The following is an 18,529-nucleotide window of genomic DNA, read 5'->3' on the forward strand; positions in this document are numbered from 1 at the left end:
TCTCTAAGAGCTTCAGAGACCCACTATTTGAATGAAAAAGCTTGACATATTTTCCTTTCTCATCTTAGAAAATTATTGGACAACGCATACTGTCCTAAAGCAAGTATTGCTATGAACTGCTGACTGCTTCAAGATTACAAATGAGTTTTCCAAGTTAAAAATAAGATTCTGGTACCCGATAAAAATCAAGGAGGTTCCTAGTTTTGTCAAATAAACTTTCCCTTAGCCTTTCTAGCTCCAAAATTTCAAATTTAGAAATGTTGACTTTTTTTTTTCATAGTGGTATTTTCAGTAAATTTAAGAAGTGTCTTTAAGATTTCTTGAAATGTGTGTCTTTTGATATTGTGGACACATTATTGCATGAACAAGATAAGTACCAACAGTGAAGAGAGAATGATTTTTAAAATCTCAAAGTAATTTCTATTTAAGTCTTCCGTGAAACGTGATAATATAAATAAATGGTGTCCCTTATTTCTGTTTTTGAAATTACCTGATCAGATTCAATTTTAGCTCTGATACGGAAATAGTATAGGTGTAGTTCTTCTGAGTTACTTTTTTATAGATTCACAAATTTATTATTTCCTTGAAATGCTAACTATTTGATCCGTGTACAATGTGCAGATCCAATCCCATATTATAATACAGCAATGGAAAAAAAAAATAGAAAAGAAGTCTCACCAAGATCAGATGTCAGTAATTTGTAAGTTACTGTCTTATTTGATATATGAGATCTCATGGTTTAGACTTTTTTTTGTTCATCTAAAATAACGAAAAATTTTTAAGGAGTGTGCCTAACCAGTACAGATTATTTTAATGGCCCAACATAATTTTAACAACATTATAGTAAATGTGTTTTCCGTTTCTTAATTTTACAGAGTTTTTTCAGTAAGAAGCATCATGCAGTCTTCAGACTCTAACACAAATTAATCCTGTCCATACCTCTGCTGAAATCTGTGAAAAGGATCTTTCACAGCTTGCCAGTTTTATGTTGTTGTTAGAATCTGATTTAAAAGACAAGTCAACAAATTAATTTGGCAATATTATCTCCTATATAAACATACTGGAAGTACATCAGCTTGTCTATAGACTTAAGCTGTCAGATTTTTAATAAGGTTTGGTGCATTTGAAAAGATTCTTCAGAAATTTCAATCTTACAAGTTATTAATTAAGCCGCAATGAAGCTGCTGAAAGCTTTTGATCTGGTTGATGTAGGTGAACAATACGCAAGTTTCTATGCGGAACATCTTGATGGTAGTGAGAGTAACATGTTGAATAAATATAAGCATGTGATTGATTGGCTTCATAAAAAAATATGTTTTAAGAAGGTGATTGTGTTTGTCGAGCTTGTTAATTGTTCTGCTTTGGCCCTTGTGTACCTAGCTGTCTTCCTAGGGGAACTTTTCCCCATGGTTTCTGATCCCTAAAAATTGAACCTTTAACTAGAGATTAGTTGTCCTGGTGAAACCAGGACAGACAAATTGTTAAGAAAAGGACTTTAAGCAGATACTAGAAGTAGACCTCCTAACGTGCTTCATCCAATGACTATGTCTACTAAGGTAATAGGAGAGTAACGTGTCACTGATAGCGACCAGTCTAGCACACTCTTTCTGGTGTTACTATTGAAAACTGAATACTTGTCTGGATGGTTCATTGGTGTCACCCAGCAGGGCATTGCATATGAGCTCTTGTAGGTATTCTAGCTGAGCTATATGGTTTATGTCCATGTTATAACATACACTAAGTTTATGAGACTATGTTTCAGTCAAAGTCCTCTCTTTTCTGTAGGGTGTCACTTGGCTTCATCTGTTTCAAATAAATTGCAGAACACCTGCCTTACTAATAATAATTCTCAGAAATCATTTATGCAATTCTGGTATTTATTTACATGGTTTGCTTTTATCACACAAATTACACAATATCCCTTTTGTGTTGGAACCTTCCAACACAAACAAGGGGGCAAACCCAAACTTATTCCCAGCCTAAGTAGTGAGCTGAAAAATGAAGTTGGTTTACTTGTTGATATATGATAAGCAATGTTCTGTTGCTTGATTGTGTTCTTAGTTTTCAGGATGTGTGTTAACTGAGCAAGAGTAACTTTAAACAGCAGAGGAACTTCCCTCGTCCACGTAACTTTTCTTCTCTTGCCAATATTGTCACACTGTGGATGTTCTGGTCCTCTGCCTTTCTACGACCATAGGCAAGGGTTGTTAAGTCACTCCTTCCTTCTGAATCCTTGAGGGCTATCTTGGGTGCATGTGTGCTTCTGTGTGTCATGCAGCTATGCTCGTCTCATAAACCACATATCTCAAAAGAGTTTTGTGGCTCTTCATAAAATTTTGCAAGTGCTTTCTCATGCCACTAGTAGACCCCTTCTCTTTGAATGACAGATAGATGTTTGCAAAATGCAAGCCTTTAAAGTCCTTTTTAATCAGTTTCATATACCTTTCCTTGAGATGCAGTTAAAATTTGAACATTTCACTTGAGTGTGTTTTGATTTATTGCAAAAATGGGTAATCTTAGCTGCAGATTTTTGAGAATTCCAATAGCATTAGCACTAAATGTACCTAATTGCTTTGCAAGATTTGGAGCCTGGCAAGTTTGTTTTGCTTGTTTGTTAAAAGCTTAGAGTTCTCTTCAATATACTGTTTCATATTTGTAAGAATACACTCAGCTTCTGGGAAGGTTATCAGGAGGTAAAAAAAGAGTGTATTGTTCCTTTGTGTTTGAGTACATGCAATTTGGGACAGAGTGGTTACGTAACTTTGTACCTGTCAGAGTTAAAGTTGTAAGGGGATAGAGAAACACTAACAGTGGTGATTGTTCTGGGCATTGCACAACTGATCAGTGCCTGCTTGCAACAATTTCACATTTTACATGGTCATCACTTCTTAAAGCAGCTATGTTTTCATGATTACTGTAATGCTCTGTGAGGTACCTAAGAAAGAATCACTTTTGTGTTGAATTTTGAAACCTTTCAGGAGATTTGTTTTCTGTGCAAAATAATGTTCATATTTGGGACCAAAACCAGTATATGGGAGTGAAAAGTCCTTTGGTGGTGGTAGGGACAATTTTAGGAGCTCCAAGTTTCTTTGTCTTCTGTTGGAATTGCCCAAGAGAGAAAGTAACTTCAGATATCTAACACTGGTAACTTCATTGTTTGTAATAATGCAGTAGTTTTCTTATGGGGTCCCAAATGTATTCATTCAAGGATAATTTCTAAATTGCTTATTTTCTGAAATATTTACTCAAACTGGAGGTGTTATGAAATTTATTGATAAACCTTCCATTTAATCTGTGGTGCTCTGAACTTTGATTTATTAACAAGATGGGTATTTTTTATTAACTTGTCTCAAATTACACGTTCTTATTTTGCATCCTGTGTAAACAACGTAACAACATGTGTCTTGACATTCTTAAGTAGCTGTGCAGAATAACTGTCAGCTTGTTGGAAAAAGTAACATTGTAATGTAAACACTGGATAAAATTGACTTAATTTTCAAATTTTGTGCGTGTGTATAAAATATGTTCAGCAATGGAGAAAGGTCACTTCTTTGCATGTTTAAATGTCATGCAATATTTTTAAATCAGCAAAAGCTGACTAGGCTGATTCCTGCTCAGAGTGTATTGTGCTATTTTCCCCTGAGACAATTGTAAATATACCTTCAGTAATTTTTTAATGACATAAATATTATGTATATGAGTGCATATATAAGACAAAAGTAATATTATGCAGTGCAGTATAACGTAGAAATGTTATAATAAATGAATGACAATAGGTTATTCTAAAATTTACAGAAGCCTATAGTAGACTTCTGCCATCATGTACCGTTATCTTGTTCAGAGCCTAAATGATTACATTAAGCATATGAAGCTTTCTTAAAAAAACCCACAAAAGTCTTTTTCCTCTCATATTAAATTAATGCTTCTTTATTTAATTTTTAGATTGGTAGCATTCTGTGTGTGAAACCTCTTCCAAATAAATTCCTCTCAAAACAGGTTGATAGCTGTACCTTGATACATGCATATTTTTTGGTGTATGGGCATTCAGCAAGACGAAGGACTTGCTACATGAGGTCTGACAATAATTCTTTGCCACCATAACAAGTAATGAAATACAGCTTTAGCAGTAACTAGAAAGGAGGATGATTAATTTTATTCTCGCTCCAAAGCCAACTCTAGTATTAATTCTCCTGATTGCTTGTGGTGCAAGGAGCTGAGTCTGTTTCAGGGCTTACTGACTGCGTCGCTGTGGCTGAATAGTTGTTCACACAAACAGCTTCTACTGTCTTATGTCAAACATAAATTTTGAAGCAGTTCATCATAGTCCTTGAAAATTTTTAATACTCCTAGTGAAGCACTCATGTAATTGCTCTTCTGTGGCCTCATTGATGGTGGGGGAAAAAAAACATAGGTGTCTGTGACCATGTTTCTTCAGGGCTTGGGTAGAAGAGAGGTTACTAGTGCCCCTGGGTACCCCTCTGGGTAGCCCCTGGGGCCACTCGGAGGTGACAGCCAGGGGACCAGTCAGCAGATCAGTAGTACTCAACTAGTCAGAACTGATCTGTCGTGTAATTGCTGGCCAAAGAAAAGTAGGTAGGGAAAGCTGAGGGGTACGGTGGGACACCTCAGGATGTGCATTTGAAGATGGAAACATAAAAATTAGAAGAATGGAAGGTTTTATGGTAGAGGACACTTGGGATATAGAAGGAGGGAGTGGGAACTAGATGAAGTGGGCTAAGGGAGAGTGTGGAGAGAGGTAAAGGAATCCCACCTAAAACCTGGGCATGTAAGGCAAGACTGGAAGGCATTGTTTTAGGTTTGGAAATTAGATAGGATTGGGAAGGAGGAGGAATACAAATAGATTTGATCTCGGAACACCACAGACATCTATTGTGACAGATTGAAGTCCCTGTGTAGAAGACACTGTTTTCCAGATTGTTTTCTGGTATTCTAAAATTTCAGATTAAAAAATGCTGCTTTTGGCGTTTCCCATTAGACCACGAAATATGCTTCTGCACTTGTGCAACATTGTGGATTTTGCCAATGATGCATGTCTCACTGAAATGCTGTATTAATTCCAGTAGTTATAAAGACATTTTGTCAATCTGTTTTTATTCATCTGAACATACTGGCTACTGAGTTAATATTGTTCTGGTAGGATTTTAGTATTTATAGATGGCTAATTATTTAAATTGAAACATAATCAGAAAATATGTTCTCCACAACTAATTAATAAAATGAAAAATGAATTCTTTTAATTAGGATTACTGTTGATGATGTTTATTGCCTCTTAAAACCATAATCCTAAATTATTATTTTATAGTACTGTAAGTATGCCTGATTTTTTTTTTTTTTTAATACCTTTGCTATGTAGAAAAATTGCACAGCAGGTATGTTCCTTCCCCACCCCCCCTCAGGCTGTGTCATCTTCAAACTTTTTCTCTTGTCTTGGATTGTTTGAATTTCATCTTGCACTTTTTGAATGTCTTTTCCTTCTTAATGGTGGGAGGGGAAAAAGAGAAGAGATAGAAGCTACCTTTTCTTTGCTTTTGGAGATAAATCTAATGACAGCTGTACCGACAATTTTCTTCTGTGTTTACATGCAGCCAGGAGCTATGGGCGGAGAAGAGGTAAAAGTATTTACTAAATGTTTTGTTTGCTGAATAGTGGGAGAAATAAATATTTAGTTCTCTTATGATAAGATTATGTTACCAATCTTAACATTATTTGGTTGATCAATTGCTTCGTATAAATCAATCTCATATTCTTTATTTGCAAAACATCTCCCTTTAATAGCAGCTGAAAGCAATTATGATCTTGGGCTGATAACTTCAAGTGTGTTGCTATTAATAGTGAACTGGAGGATGACTGAATGTAAAGACTCTTTCATAACATATATTTTTGACTTTAAATGCACAGTGTTTAAAAAAAAAAAAAGATGGTTTTCACGTTTCTTTTTTTTTTCTGGCAGAACTGCAATGTTTAACTACTGCATTGCACATTTCAAAAATACTTTTTTCTTAGATGAAACACCTTTCATTGAATATTACACTTGAGGATTACATTTGATTGCCCTAGGTAGAATATTGTGAATACCAATACTAATAACTGTCCTCAACAGTGAACACTGAGAATAAGAATAAAAAAAGATACAATATTTGAGCACATTTTAACTTTATTTCATCATAGGCAACCCTTAAAAAATAAAAGCAGACTGTAAGCATTTTACTAACGTATAGTGCTGCATATAAATTTATTCTGAGGGATTAATGAACATGGACAATAGCAAGCTTGCCGACTATCAAGAAAACTAGTAACATACCTTAAGTTTTATGTACTGTGCTGTAGTTTACACAGACAGTTTTTTATTGAGAAAATAACAGTAAAGATTGCAGCTTTTAACAATTAGAGTTGGGCAATGCCATCTGCTTGGGGTACTTTGGCATTAAACTTGATTTTATCTTCTTTTTCATGTATGTTCTGTGACAGTTTTGCATGTGACACCGCTTCCTTTTCAAAATGTAAAATTTGAATCATGTTTGTGAAGAAGCTTGGAGATAAACCTAGCCATACAAACAAGCTGATAGCGTATAAGTAACTTGTAGTTTACGCACATGTACGGATTGAGGTAGTAGGCTGTACAAACACAGTTTATAATATAGAATTTGAGCTGATTTTGTTCAAAGCCAACTGGTTTTAGTGTTTGTTTGATAGCTAAAACAAAAATGAAATATAAGTTTTCCCCACAAACTTACCATCCTATTTTTCCCCACTTCCAGAGAACAGACTGTTTTTAATGAGTCTTGAAAGCACTTTTTCAGTGCTCTCATGGTACTGAAACAAATTTGAAAGTATGCGGAGTATATAATATTGTATACTCTCTGTGCATGTTAACACTGTTTAATTTCATTTTAAGATTGTGGCAAGTGTTTCCAGGTTGGTAAATGGCACCAAAGTAGGGAAGGAAGTGGGAATCAGTTGGACACTATTAACTTCGTGCAACTCCTATTTACTTGTGGAAGTGAAATACAGTAATGTGGCAGTAATTGTGATGCATACAGTGTAGGCTGTTTTATACAAATTGTAGTGATGACAAAACAGGGCAAACAACTTCTGATTGTGCTGGACTTTCAGAATTTTTACTCTACCAAAAAAAAGCGTGTTTCACTCTGTAATAGTTGTTTCCTACGTGAAATTCAGACTTTTCTATAATAACAAGTAGATTTCTCTGTGTGTGTGTGTGTCTTGTCATTAATGTTAGGGATTTTGTGACTTGCCTTATTCATACAATAGTAAAATTTGTGATATTCATGCTTTTTCATTACCTTGAATTTCATAATGTTGCTTTGAGCTTTTTTTAACGTTAAGAAACATGAAAACCTGCAGCGGTCTGTTAAAAAATGTGTTGTTTATCAAATGTGCTCATATATCCCTCTCTATTATTGTTTTTACCATTTGCATTGTGGTAATATGCAGAGTATCCAGAGGCGAATCTGTGCAGGGAACCATTTAATATTTATTATATGTGGATATTTTAATTAGTGTTTGATTCTGTCACTGTGACTAAGCATCTTCAGCGAGAAGAGGTTCTGTCAGAAATTTCTTAGAGCTTGCCATAATCTATCAGTTCTCTACCTGATCCTCTGTTTTCTTTCAGTAGAGAGGCGAGCATTTCTTTGTAGGTACTGTGCTTAGAGCTGTTGAGTCATGTTCTTTTAGGTACCTTGTTTTTAACTTTTACAAACAGTTTTTCAGGTACAGATGTAAGCACAGCTATGGGATATCAGCCCAAAATCTATTCTGCTACACTGACAGCTCAGAGATGCCAGGGAGGGGCACAGGAGCATAAGATTAGGATATTTAGTGATGCTTTCCCAAAATACTGTCCCAGAGATTTGCCTCTGGGGGTTTCTTGAGGTGATGTCTCAATATTTATTGCTTCAGAATAGTTTTTTCTCCTGTTCTTGCTCATTCTCTTTTCTGAACCTACATAAACTTTTCAGCACCTTAAAAAGCCTGTGTTAAGGGGTTCCACAGTTTGACTTGCTTTCAGTCTTGCCATGTACTGATTGTGTTCAGTGCACTTTAGTTTCCCCTTACAGGAAGAGACAGTGAACAGTCATTCCCTATTCCCTTCTGTGTATGCTTTCCATTATTTTAAATATATTTAAATATTTAACTCTATACTTAACTATATTGTTTTAGATAATCTTTTGCATTTATTTAAGATGAGTACAATGCTTGCAGATTGTCAAGCATCTGGCATAAGAAGTGATATCTTGCTTTTTAAGCTGCTGAGCATTTTTATTATTTCCTTCAGAACTCAGCATTTATTCAGCCTCCTCTGTAGACCTGCATTTAGTTGAACAACTTGTTCTAGTATCTATTAATTTGATATGTCAACTTCCACTAATGGCTCATCTTTGTTTTTTTACAAGAAGGTAGGTTGCAGGGATGGGAATTAAAAGATTAATTAGCTTCTTAGTAATGTCAATGTCTTAAGGATTATTTTTTTTAATTTTCTGCTTTTTAATGAGATTTCTGATTTTATATTTTTACATAATTTTAACCTTCCTGATTATTCTCCCATGCATGTATTCTCTTCTATGCTGAAACCTGTATATTTATATATGTGCCTGACCTCTTTGTCCATTAAGGAATACTCATCAATAGACTTTTCTGTTTTATGCGTTCAACTCACAATTTCTGACAACCCATGATACTAAACTTTGAAGAGTGGCATCTCTAAATCGTTCCCTGACTGTGGCATTTACCCTGTTTTTTTTATGTTGGTGCTTAAAAGTACAGTAGTATTTTTGCTTCAGTGGATTTTTGCATCTGTGATCTCTGTCAATGTTGTGCATTCAATATATTCTTTCTAATAAAGACTTTTCTAGTCCCTGGTGTTCATAATAAAAATCAGGCCAGTGTTCTGTGTCAGTCAGAACATCTTTTCTGGTTTTTGTTTGTTAGCTTGTTTTCCATATATAGGACTGCTGCTTCTTTTTGTAATCTGTCCATTACTACTGGAGATTCCATTATTGATATTTTCAGTGTACACATTTTTCTGTCTAGTGTCCCTCTGCATGTCTTGATTTTCTCCTTGCCCCTGTCTGTACTTCCTGTACTTCCCTGTGCTGTTTAATACCAGTATGGTATTAATTCTTGCTTAGGTCTTGCTGGAAGTCAGTTTCATGTAATTCATTACCTTTGAATTGAATTATGTGCCCTGCTATTTATATTTGTAATTAACTCCTCTAAAACTGTTTGTATCAATTAATTATAATTCCATTCCTGGGAACAACCCTCCATGATATGAGGGGACAATTAGCTTTTTCAGAGTTGAGATGGGGTTCACTTTTATACACCTCTCTGCATTGCAGGATTTTTCAACTCAGGTATAAAGAATTAATAAATTCTAAAGCTGCTATGTTCTACAGTGCTGCTTACATACAGACTTTGAATATTTTTTCACTTTATCTTTTGGGTTAATAAAACTGTTCTTAAGATAATATATGTATACTTTGGTAGTAATAGCAACAAGTTAACTGCATCAGATGATCACAAATAAATTCTTTACTTTTAACAAACTGAGTACCAGCCATTTATGTTGCTTTTTGCTAATTTCTTACTCAAAGGGTGCATTAACACTGAGTAGAAACTTGACAGGCTGTCCTAGCTAACAACTTTTTTCTTCAAGTGCAAGTTTTTTGTGGGCTGGTTTTTTTTTTGTTTGGTTTGTTGGGTTTTTTTTTTTGTTTGTTTTTTTTCTTTTTTGTTAGCAAAGCTTCTTGCTTCACCTACATGTTTAATATTCACAATACAAAGCTTTTGTATGTTTATGTTGCTATTTGCCCCCCTGCTCAGACTGGGCCTCCGTTCACTGGAGGAGGAAATGATGCAGCCCTTGTGGCTAGGACCCTGTAAAGCACTCTTTCAGAGACTGTCCTGCTCTGCAGTGCAGTGGCTTGAGGGATCTGCTCTTTGAGATCATTCCTTCAAGATCTGTTATGGAAGATTTAAATCTCTACCAATCAGTTTGAAATATAAATCTTAAAGATTCTTTCTATAGCTATGACACACAATTTCATCAGATAACTTGTTGGTTTTCATTGCTAGCCATTTGCAAGGGTTTGTTTTAAAGCTAAATTAGGTTTAGTGCCCTGTACGGATAATACAGTCTTGGAAAAATAGAAGCAATACTAATGAACATCATTTAGATAACTGGGCCCTTTAATACAAATTCTGTTAAAGCAAATCCGTAAGAGTAAAATAGAATGTTTTTTACTGAAATATTTAATTCTTGAGGAAATAGCGTTAACTATAGATACTACAAAATCTGTTACAGGTCGGTCTTCGCTCTTTCCTTTTGAAGATGGCTTCCTAGACGACAGTCACGGTGATCAGTCTTTATCGTCGGGTCTCAGCTCTCCAACACGCTGTCAGAATGGTGAAAGAGTGGAACGCTATTCTAGAAAGGTGTTTGTTGGAGGTCTTCCTCCTGACATTGATGAAGGTACTGTGAATAAATTATATTGGTGAGATGTGGGAATTGGCTTTCATATAATTACTTTTAAAAGGTCAGATTTTCGTAAAAACAAATGTCTTTTCCCAGATGTCACTTGAAGTGCTTGTGGCATTACTTCAAACAAACACACACCACCACCCCCTACAACACCTGAGAATTTACTTGAGATTATTTTGTACCGTAGATCAGAAGAGATAGAGACAGAAGTGCCTGTATAGCAGGTCTTCTGATCTAAAGCAGCACATGTTCCTACGTGTGTAAAGTGGGAAAGCTGAAAAAGGGAACTTATTGTGTACTGTCACTCCTCCATAGTCTTTCCCTGTTCTTTTTGAAAGATGTTGACTTTAAGGACTTTGTTAATATAGTCCTTACCAAAATAAATCAGGCTTTAATTAATCAGCTCTTGTATCCAGCATATATGCAGTGTTCAGTTGATAAATGTAGGGCAATTAATGTGGTTACAAAATAATAACCAGCTTAGTAGGGATGGTCAAGTTTTTCTCAATCAGTATCTGCTCTGCTTATGTGTGCCCCCACACACCCTGACTCCCAAAACAAAATTGTGATAGTTTTTGATGTATTTTTCATATTCTATCTGGAATCCACCACTATCTAGCTTTAATTGGCATACACAGGGAATCTGAGGTTGCGTTATAATGAAAAGAGAGGGATCTCTGAATCTGATCTACTATATTGAAGCCTAAACCATGCACAATTTTAATAAAGAAATAGTATGAGTTGCCAATCTGTGGTTTACAAACAGCTCAAATGCAGTGTCCATGGCACATCATGAGTTGTAGGACTGTTGATACAGGGACTGCTGGGTAATCGGAATCCCCAGCTGTAAGAAGAAGCAGGCCAGCAGGTACGACTGATGTGAACATTGCTGGGTCACTCAATCAAAATATATGCCCGGCCTATCCTGTGAGAAAGTAACACGGCCACTTGGGAGCTGTTACCCTCTTCCATGAGAGATCTGCTCCAGTAACACCTTTTTCCTTCAGCTCCCAAGTTATGCAATATGTGTTTTGTGGCTGTAGTCAGATGAAAAATCTGATGTGTAGCTCATGGAGTCACATAAACTCGACACATCTCAAACAGCAATTAAAAAATCTGAAACCCACTGCTTTTGTCTTCAAACTTTTCTCCTGATGGATTGTTGCTCTGATCTATCTAGCATCACGAGACACAATTTTAAACTAATTATTTCTTTAAAGTACATAAACAAATGCATTGAGAAAAAGAATCTTAAAAAATAACTTAAAATACTTTCTTCTGAAGCATTTGCATGTAAAACAAAATTGTCCTATAGGATAGTTTGAGATGTGTGTTCCACAGTGTTTCTAAATTGATGCTTAAAAAGCAAAGAGAAAACTTGGTAATTCAAGACAGATTTCCAGACAGGACTGAGGAAGGTGAAATCCCCACAGTTGCATGACCTGTTTCAGCCTGCTTTCTAGGGCATGCTATAAGGAGTGGCCACGCTGACATGTACCTCCTCTGTCAGTCCCATGTGGCTACATCTGACCCTTCTTTGTGGTTATAATTAGAAAGAGACTGCAGCTGAAGCATATTTACTTCTGATAGATCATGTTTACATGTAATCCTGCTGCAATCTTGCATTAGTGGAATGTAAAATTACTTTTTTAAGCAGCCGTGTACAGCATAGAGGTGAAAGAATATTTAGATATCCTCTATGTACATTATTGCAGTTTTCACTTTTCTTAATAGGTGTAGAAAATAGACTGGTTTGGTTTTTTTTTTTTTTAAATAAGAATTTTGAGTTGGCCACTGTCAGTCTTCAGATTCTCTCTAAGGTGCCTCATTTGTTTTTGTAGATGAGATCACTGCCAGCTTTCGTAGGTTTGGACCTCTTGTGGTGGACTGGCCTCACAAAGCTGAAAGCAAGTCGTATTTTCCACCTAAAGGTAATTAATTTAAAATACATTTATGGAGGCTGTTCTGGTAAAAGGAAACTACATCTGCAATGTGGCAATCCATTACAAAGAAAAGACTTGACTCTTTATGACAGATTTTTTCGCTTGCAACACACATTTTCAGCAGTCATCATGATGGAAAAAACACAATTCAGTGTCTGAAATGTGTGTGTACTTCTTCAGCAAGCCTGAAGTCCTTGAATCATCTCTTACTTTATACTAGGCTTACTTTAGAAGGCAAGTTGCAGAAATTTCCTAGTGCTGATTCTGTTGTAGTTTGCTTATTGTATAAGCTGTAAAAATAATAGCTGGAAGTCACTGGTGCATTGGGTACACAGTATTTTGTAGAGAAGCATGAGCCTGCTTTGTATGTGTTCTGACCCAAGAAACTCTGATCCTGCTCAGAACCACAAGGTCTGCATCAGGTCTCACTGGGTGCTGAACCACAGCAATGAGCTCTGCTGAAAGAGGGCAGGCTGGCATCACCGTGGTCACAGAGTCTCTAGGTTGGAGCTGATCAGGATGGTTTAGAGTGCATGCAGGTGGGGCACTTTCACATCTGTCAGCAAAACACTATGCAGACCTGTTTTGGTTGAGAAAGAACAGTCTATAGGAAACCTGTTGGGAGAGTTATTTGGCTAGGTCAAATTGCTCTTGCTGTATCCTAGTTCCTTCTTTGATTTTGTATTATACTATGTACATTCTATCCTCAGTCGTGTGTGCGTCTTGCATAAGGTTTTGGACTTCATTCATGATCTGAAACACTAGCATGAAGTTATACACAGTATTTCTGATCCATATGTTAAGATTTTCTGTTCTCACTGACCCTGAAAGCTCTTAATTGCTCATTAAGGCCACCGATTATTTTGGCAGAACAATGGGCTGTTCAGTCAGTGAACTAGCTAATCCTAGAATATTTTGATAAATGTTTTTTGACTGTAAAAACCACACAAATAAAAGCCATCTTAATTTATCTGGAAGCTTAAGTGCTGGAGGTGTGAACTCTGTGACAAATGCTCGCCCTGTAAATAGTATTTGGGGCACTTAAAAACAGAACAAAAATCCATACATGCTCCCTCTTTCCTGTTCCATTCTCACAACTCAGCCTTGCTGTCAGTAGTTATTATGCAACATCTGTTCTTGAATTAAAAAACAAAACAAACAAAAAAGAAGCAGAATCAGCAACAGAAGACCACAAAACTCAAAAAAGCCCCCATATATTCTTAGGGATAGTTGGTAAAATATATGATTTTTCCTTTATTTTATTTTTAAAAGTCTTTAGGATCCTTCTGGCTAATTGAATTCTGATCGTACTTTCAGTTACAAGTTTTTTAAAAAACTGTAGTAAAATTAGTAAAATGAACTACTTCTTGTCCCTAATACTTCTTAGTACTCTTCTTTTTTTTTTTTCTTTTTTTTTCTTTTTTTTTTTTGTTCTTATTAATTCAATAAGTAATTATTCATGGTAGATCAACATAGGACTTCCAATTATGATTTTGTTCTGCATCTGACAGTGGACTAGTTATGCCTAGTTATAACTTGTAAAAATGTTTTTGAGTAAGGTCTATTTTAGCAGAAGACAAGGGAATGCAGCTTCACTTCTATTTTTGTCGTGATTCTAATATAGGAAACAGCTTTCAAAGCTCCTGCCAGTTGCCCTGAATGTCTGTCTGAAAGTGCTAAACAACAGTCAATCCCAACTGTTCCAGATTTATTTATAACTGACTTCTTAGTTATCAGTCAAGGCTGCAGCATCATACATCCTGCATTCCTGTCTTTGAGATTCACTTACAGTCATGTTAAGCTTGGTAGGTCAAATGTACTTGATTTACTGTGATTCCATATAGGCAGCATCTGCATAGGAGACAGAAGGTTGTTACCAGGAGTCAAAGGGTAAAGTTTGAATGTGTATTATAATTTTTTTCACAGCTTTTGGGTCTGTTTTATACTTACAAAGAGTATGTCTTTTCCAAAGTTAGTATGGAATCATTGACGGAAGTACCACAATAAAATGTCTCCACTGCTGTTTTTCATTAGAAGTTCCTTAGGAACTAAAATTAAGGTTGCTTTTCTTTCTTTTTTACTTTTTCATTTTAAGTTGTTTTGATGCATTATCAGGCATTTCTTTAAAAAATACAGTGAAATTAAAAGACATATTTGAAATTATGCTTGGTGTAATATTTAGTGACATGACTTATTCAGCTGTCAAATATTCATTCAAATGTTTTCTCCCTCCCTTTTTCTAGATATCTTCTCTTCCATGTTGCATTGCTAGTCTGTAAATTCTCTGACATTTTGAATATTATTCCTTCAAATGGAAAATATGTCCAAAAGAAAAAAGACAAATTGAATTATAGAGGAGAGAATGAGTGGGTTTTTGTGTGCTAGCAATCTCAAAGGAGAACAAGAAAAAACGATTGTTGGAATGCAGTGAGAATGATGTGGAGGCTAATCTTTGTTCACACATCAATAAAGCCTGATCTCCAAGGCTTCTCCCACCTACTTGAATGTGCCCCACTGGCAGTAAAATTGAACCCTGCTCTTTCTGAAAATATGTCATCACCTCCAGACAGACTTGAGTGTCCTTTTGATGAATAGCCTTTTTCATTACTCCTCTGTGTCTGTAGGGTCAGACCAGTGGGCAGTGTCTGGACTTACAACAAAGTTCAGTGTTTCTTTGCTTATTTGCTTTGATAAGCATTTAGTTAGAGGTTTGGAGCAGACATCATCAGGAGCTGGTGCCGTGGGTCAGCATAGTCAGCTAAATTTTACACTGGAGCCATTTTACATCATGATACTCTGTTTTCATAGTTACATCCAGGTGATGACCCCTCACAGTCCTGAGTGTATGAATACAGACTTCCATTATCTACTTCTTGGTATAATTTATTGAATTTGTTGGTGCAATATATGAATTCCTTATAGCTGCACTATATTAGGAGCACTGTTGATACTCTTAGGGCTAGGAACAAAAGACTGCAGGAACTATTAGCCATGGCTGATCTGGTCAAGCATGAAATCTGAAAGATTAAAATAAAATATTGCCTACGGTCTAGTGACCTCCCCCACCACTGCCACCCCCCTGAGGGCTTTATCTGGTTAGTTTTGTGAGCAAGCCAGGCCGTATATGTGTAGTCAGTTCTAGCAAGCCTTATTAGTTAATTTATTAGTTGGCATGGTTGACCAGCTTAGGTGCAGTGGCATGTAAGCTGTTTTCAGGACTAGCTGGAGTCCAGAAACATTCCTGCAGCATTCAGCCTGAAGAAAGAAGATTTTCCTGGATTTGGCATTCAGAGCAGGATGGTGTCACCGCAAGTCCACTTATGCACATGACCTCAAATTTAGTGCTGGACCTGATGGACATAAACGGTAGTGTGAAATATGCTGAACAGCAACCTCCAGTATGGTGAATTACACAAGGATTATTTCAGCACGGTGCCAACACTATGATTTTGAACCTTGGGGGATCGCAGATTCATGTGGATGTGTCTACACTATATTTATCTCTATATTATCCAGGTTTTCCTTTTTTCCTGGATCTTCTAGGTTTTTGTTACCCTTACTGACATCACAGAATACACTGTGAGCACGTGTTTGGGAAAGCGATCTGGCTTGCTCAATGGTTGAGTTTTGGTTATTATAATAACAAAACCAAAATAATCTGATGGATCAAAGAGCCCTTACATGATGCATTGGTTGCCAGTGAGTTCAATATTTAGGTTGCTAAGAGAAGAGGGACTGGTGGCACCCAGCTGTTTTGTCACAGAAAGTGTGTATTATGCAAGAGAAGCTGGTAACAGCTGACAATGTGTGTAAGAGATTCCTATTTCTAGTTGTGAGCCTTTGTATTATTGCCTTAACATTTCTTTTTGTCTCTCCTATGCATTGTAAAGCTTAGCACCATGTTTTTATGTTGGTGTCATCCATTGAGGTGATTTTAGCGCTTTGCTTCTGAATAAGGCCTGTTCATTCCCATTGCCTGAAACATCTTTGGATTGCTTCCTCTGGCATCTGTTTGGATATGTTAATAATGGAACTGGCAAAATTATAAATGCCATGTGTTGGTCTTGGGTAAGCAGATGCCCATTTCGTAATGTGTTTACTTGGCGTTCACCACAGAGTTTGGGGAATTAAATGTGGTTTGTGGCTAAGTATTTTTGAGTACCTATGAGATGTTAAAATGAAATATGTACTAAAGAACATTATCAAATGTAGTCATACATTACCATGACACAGTCTATTTCTCTCTGTTAAAATTCAAATAATTCATATTTTATTGAAATAGAAGTTGAAGAGTTTTTTACTTATCTGCTGGTCTGCTGAGTTAAGCAATGCTTATGCTAACTACAGTCCTTCTTTCTTCCTTTTCTTATTAAACAGATGGTGCCAACTGTTTCAAACACATTTTTTAGTTGTTTTTTTTTTTTAACAGATTGCTAGCTTTGAAACAACTTTTCAAAAAATCTTTACTGATTTTTCTTTGTGATAACTGATTTTTCTAGCAATCACTAAAAACTGCACAACATACTTTAAAATTACAAAAATTATGAAGAATGCTTCCTCTGTTCCCTTCCATTTAGGTGGACAGATGTTTGGATAAAGATGAGATTTAGAGTGAGAAAATGAAGCATGGCAGAGCTTGGAGATAGGATGGGTTTGGAATGGGAAGAATGCTTTGGCTTTACTGTTGATTTAGATGTGTGATGCAGCAGTCTGATCCTCTTGTGTTTTCCCTGTTCTTCAGTTAGTTATTCTATTATTTCATAAAAATAAGCACACTTGTCCCTACTGTTCCACACGGGACACTAAGAGTGAACAAGAGCTCATGAAGAAGATGGTGTATGCAAGGTCGCAAAAGTGATTATGAAGAGATTCTCATGCTTTAATTTAAAACAACTTCTAGGACAGGCTGTATGAGCCTTCCTGATGATCTCTAAGGTAATGTTAGATAGGGACACTGTTGTTGGCAGTCTTCTGACTGACCTTGATTTCATGGATGAGGACCTTTCACATGGTTAATTCCATTGCCACTGCAGTGGCAATGGTAGCTTCTGCCAGAGGAGCAAGAATGAATGGTTGCAAGGAGAAGGTATGGAGTCATAGTTCCAATTTCATCAGCCTTATTCACAAGAAGGTATCTGGTTTGTCTGAATATGGCAATCTGTTGTACTGAAACTAATTGCTTTGGCTTAAATGATCTAATACCATACCACCAAAGTCCAGTATATAATATCTAGCCAACTTTTGTATTTTAAAAACTGAAGCCAGAGATCCTATTTGCTAGAATGGAAACTGGTGTTCCTTATCTAGAAATACATTGTATGGCAAATAGCGATGCAAGAGCTTTTTTTAAACTTTGTTTATGTATGTTCCAACACACGTGCACAGTATCAGTTTTTTACCCATTGACATCTGAGGCCATCTATATAATTTGTAGTCCCTGTGTCTTCCCACAGCAGGGCAGCATAATCCCAAATCAATGCAATTCACAAAATGTGTGGTAGCAAAATGCAGTACATACAGTGCTGCACTTCTGTAGCTGTGTAACTTAAGGTTGGTTTTGTATAGAATTTTCTTTTAGGTTTTTGATGACTTTTGTTTAAGCCTCCCTGTGCTAAGCTCTGCACACTATTTTCTGTCTTGTCCTAAATGTTTGAGGATTTTTGGTGGTGTACTGATAAAGATGACTTAAAAATGTTTGTCTTTGAGACTGCTGTGCCAGATATCAAAGAGCAGTCAAGGAGCTTGCTTTATAGGACAATCTCTGGCCTAAAACTATGCCATTTGCAATTTCTTTTTCTAGGGGTAAACAAGAATCTGACGAGGCAAAATATAAAAATATTTTTGAGCAGTCAAGCCTAGGCAGAACAAATCTGATTCTGAAGTAGCTTTGCAGGATTATTCTCTCACAGCTTTCATGTTGCTTTCAACAAATGCTATTTTCTTTCAGAATTGCTAGGTTGCAAGATAATTTTTTAAACTCTAAAGAAGCCACAATTTTTTAGCAAATACTTGTTGACCGTTCTTCAGTCAGCAGCTTCTGATGCCTATGGAGTGACAAGGT

The 18,529-nt window shown here is 36.2% G+C and overlaps 1 protein-coding gene across 6 annotated transcripts in view; it reads left to right on the forward strand.

Annotated features, from left to right (window-relative positions):
• The window catches only part of CPEB3 (cytoplasmic polyadenylation element binding protein 3), a 97,172-nt gene that overhangs the window by 53,029 nt on the left and 25,614 nt on the right, over window positions 1-18,529 (forward strand). For all 6 annotated transcript variants that reach the window (XM_086752414.1, XM_086752413.1, XM_086752412.1 and 3 more), the window contains exons 5-6: window positions 10,349-10,516; window positions 12,367-12,456. In XM_086752414.1, coding sequence (XP_086608540.1) covers window positions 10,349-10,516; window positions 12,367-12,456 — 258 coding nt within the window. The remainder of the gene's footprint in view (window positions 1-10,348; window positions 10,517-12,366; window positions 12,457-18,529) is intronic.

This window comes from Chlamydotis macqueenii, chromosome 7, assembly GCF_036417535.1.
Source record: "Chlamydotis macqueenii isolate bChlMac1 chromosome 7, bChlMac1.mat, whole genome shotgun sequence".
NCBI classification, from domain to species: domain Eukaryota; kingdom Metazoa; phylum Chordata; class Aves; order Otidiformes; family Otididae; genus Chlamydotis; species Chlamydotis macqueenii.